At 34.0% G+C, this 3,720-nt stretch overlaps 1 protein-coding gene across 1 annotated transcript in view; it reads left to right on the top strand.

Annotated features, from left to right (window-relative positions):
- Nucleotides 1-650, top strand: part of LOC118332555 (huntingtin-interacting protein 1-related protein-like) — a 12,268-nt gene extending 11,618 nt beyond the window's left edge. Inside the window, exons 32-33 of the mRNA XM_035667904.1 lie at nt 1-273; nt 389-650. The exon at nt 1-273 is cut by the window's left edge and continues 474 nt beyond it. Of these exons, the coding sequence (XP_035523797.1) occupies nt 1-273; nt 389-424 (309 nt within the window). The 3' untranslated portion in view covers nt 425-650. The remainder of the gene's footprint in view (nt 274-388) is intronic.
- The last annotated feature ends 3,070 nt before the right edge of the window (nt 651-3,720 follow it).

Here is a 3,720-nt window from a genome sequence, read left to right as displayed (position 1 = left end):
CCTCCTCAGACTTATACCACCCCTCCTCAACCCTACACGCCCTCCCAGCCTTACGTCCCAGCTCAGCCTTACACACCGAACCCAACTCAGAGCTACTTAAACCCTCAGTCTTACTCGCTGTCACAGCCCTCGTCGCACACGCCCAGCCTCTCCCGGCCTCAGTCGCCGTCTCTGCCCCAGAAGACCCCGCAGAGCAACACGGAGACGACCACCAAACCAGCGTCGAGGAGACCCAACATCTTCACCAAATCTGGAAACTTACTGAAGAACGCGGTGAGTTGCTGAACCCCCATCGGCAGGATATACTAATTATACTCTATACTTAATGAGGGGATCATTTAATTAGATGGTGTTTCTGTAACTGAGTCTTTTTGTTGTTCAATTACAGTTCAAACGAAGTGAAACTGGAACAGGGGAATCTTGAGGTCTGACTGAAGAAGAATCGGACATAATTATTATCCTGGAAATATAAATATCCTTTAATATATTAAAAACTGATTTTAATCTTCATCTCTAACTTTTTAAAAAGGTTGTAGGAGCTTAAAAACAATGTTTTATATCAGTTAAATGGCAATGAATATCCTCCAACATATTTTTGTAATCACACTGAAGCATTTATTATGTTACTGTTGTTTCAAGTTGATTTATTAAGAATAATAAAATCATCAGCGGCACAATACAGCGGCGTGTTGCAGTGATTCTTCTGATTTATGCTCTGACTGTTTCCTCTTCAAATATTTGTCTACATGACACATCAAAAATAATAAATAAATGAGCTTTTAGCTGTGATGCAGGACAGATTAGACACTCTCCAGTTTTCTCACAGGGTAAAGAGGAGGGCTGAACATGTTACAGCGACCCTGTTTACTCTTGATTTGAGGCATCTGGAAAGGAATGTAAAGCATGTATTGATTTCTCTTCAGCTTTTAGTTGAATTTAGGCTGTCGGAGTTTAACGTGTGTTTTAATGTTTTGACAGAGTTCATGTTTGTCTTCTTGTGTTCATACCTGCTTTTATTTGTCTTGTACACAGACAAATTTGAGGTACGATGCAACCTTATACTTCTACTTCACTACATCACATCAAGGAAAACATTGCTGTAGTTAAACATATGACGATCTTATAGATTATGATGCATCGCTGCACTGTTGAGTTAGTTTGAGTTAGTTCAACTCTTTGAGGAAACCGATTTAAATGTATTGATTCCAACAATTTAAGCATGAAAAACTACAATTAACTAATTTATTAAGGTAAAACTAGTCAGTATTTTACACTCATATACAGCATTTCTCCACTCATTACAATATGTTAACATAATTTATCTGAATAAAGTAACTTAAATGCATCTTCTTTATACAAATGTTACATTGAATTTACTCAGTTTTCTTCCATTAAAACAAATGATAACATTAATTAATAGATTATAAAAATGGTAGCTCATTTTGGGACTTTTTGTAATGATATAAGTCATATCAATACTTAAAATACTGCACTCCAGACTGAGTTATTACTACAACTGTTCATTTTTGAGTTAGGTTTAATTAATGGGAACATTTTGGAGGATTAAGTTATATTAACTTCTTCTATTAAGATCTACAACATGTCGATTAAACTACCCAACAGTGTATAAAGTAGTTAAAATGAGCTCAACCTTAAACGTCCACAGCAGAAAAACGCAACATACACATTAATGCAGCAGTAATATTAATGTAAAAACATCACATATAATAGAAAAACCTTGAACAGGGAACATTTTACTGCACTATCAGTACTTTAACTGATATTTTAACCACATTTTGCTGATAAGACTTGTTCCAGCAGTTTCACTGGATGGTGTGAAGTGTTTCAATGTGTCCTGACAGTGAAGGTCTCTCTCTCTCTCTCTCTCTCTCTCTCTCTCCATGCTCTCCTTTATTCTCACAGCGACCTCATCTGTCTGTTATTTCTGTCATGCGCAAAACAAACTGCAATCTCACCACCATGAAGTAGCCACTGGAGCCTCTTTGGGCCAAGTTACAAAGATTGTAGGCTGGAGAATCACCAATACCAATACCTTCAAAATAAAAGCATAACACAGGTTGATTTGTGAGGTAAGCTTCAGAGAGCCTCCATGTTTGTAGATTAGTCTCCTATCTCGGTTACTTCCAGCTAATTCAACCTTATTGGGCCTGATGTGGCTGATAGAATATTATTTGGTTAATATGTGTTACATTAGTGCACTTCCTTTTGTTTTTATCTTGTGATATTATTATACCTTTACATTTCCTGCAAACTGTACAGTTCTTCATTCATTTATTTAAATAATTGGTCATATTTTACATATTGTCTCTGTTTTTATCTTTATTTATATTTATGTGCATGGCAACTAATCATGGTTAAATCATTAACATGGTCACTACATTTGTATTTGCAGTAATATTCATAATAACAATGAGATTAAAAGAATAATAATAGTAATAATAATAATATTAATGATAATAATATGTACAACCAGTCAACATAAATTGAACCTCAGCTGTAGAGGGAGTTCATACAGTAGTGTAGAAATAATCAGTTACAGGAAAGTATTTTCTTCAATATTATTTATTTATTATTAAATAAATGATACATTGGTTGGATTATAATTATTGATTCATTAATGTGTAAGCAGCACTGTTATGTTGCAGCCGGTTAAGGTGGAGCTCTTTTTAAAAATGACTTTATATACTGTTGGGTAGTTTAACACCAGCATGTATATATCAATAATTAATGATAGGATGTATCTCAGTACATTAGTACAGCTCTGAACTTAAGTACAAATTATTTATTATTAAGTAAAATAAACATACGAGCTAATGTACATACAAGTAGGTGAAAAAAACAGATCAATATAAAGCAACAGGGAATAAGATAAGAGAGACTTTATTGATCCCACAGTGGGAAAGAACGCTTGTTACAACACAACACAATAATAAAGTACACATATACATACATACAAATAAACACAGAATAGAAAAATACAAACTATAATAACAGTTATACGTACACTGTTTTATATACAGATGTGATTGATTGTGATTCATATATATATATAAGTATAAGTATAATATAATATAATCTTAGCAAGATGAAACAGGCTATGTATAAAGGATGTATATATATTTATATAATGTAGTGTATAAAGGGTTTGTATACTATAATTTAACATGTGGATATATAAGATGTATAAGTATGTGTAAGTAGGAGGTAAATATATGTATATATAGAATAATACAATGTCTATATACAGGTGTTTCTGTAAGGTTTAAAGAAGAATACAATAACCCAAAAGGGTTAAATAAATAATGTATAATAACAATAATAATAAAAAATAATAATTTAAAATAAAAAATAATGTTGTTGTAAATATTTAAAATATAATTTCTGTCATTAATAAACAGAAATTAACAACAACAACAACAACCTTCAGTACTGGTTTTATTTTGACAGGCGAAGCTGTCCCGGAAGCCCGCAGTTTTATTTTGAAGAACTTGACAACGGTGGTCAGTCGGGTTGAGGAGCGACAGACAGACAGACAGACAGGCAGGACGATGGGTCGATATATCGATCTGTAACTAATCGATTCAACCTCCCGGTCGCAGCCGGTAAGTGACGGAGCCGCGGCAGTTCCGGTGTTAACGGACTGTAAAGATTAAAGGAGTTTGGAGCTAACTTTAGCGGAGGAAGAGGAGGAGGAAGAGG

Source organism: Morone saxatilis, unplaced genomic scaffold (genome assembly GCF_004916995.1).
Source record: "Morone saxatilis isolate NCDOM2014 unplaced genomic scaffold, NCSU_SB_2.0 Contig21, whole genome shotgun sequence".
NCBI classification, from domain to species: Eukaryota; Metazoa; Chordata; class Actinopteri; family Moronidae; genus Morone; species Morone saxatilis.
This window is presented reverse-complemented; position numbering and strand designations above follow the sequence as displayed.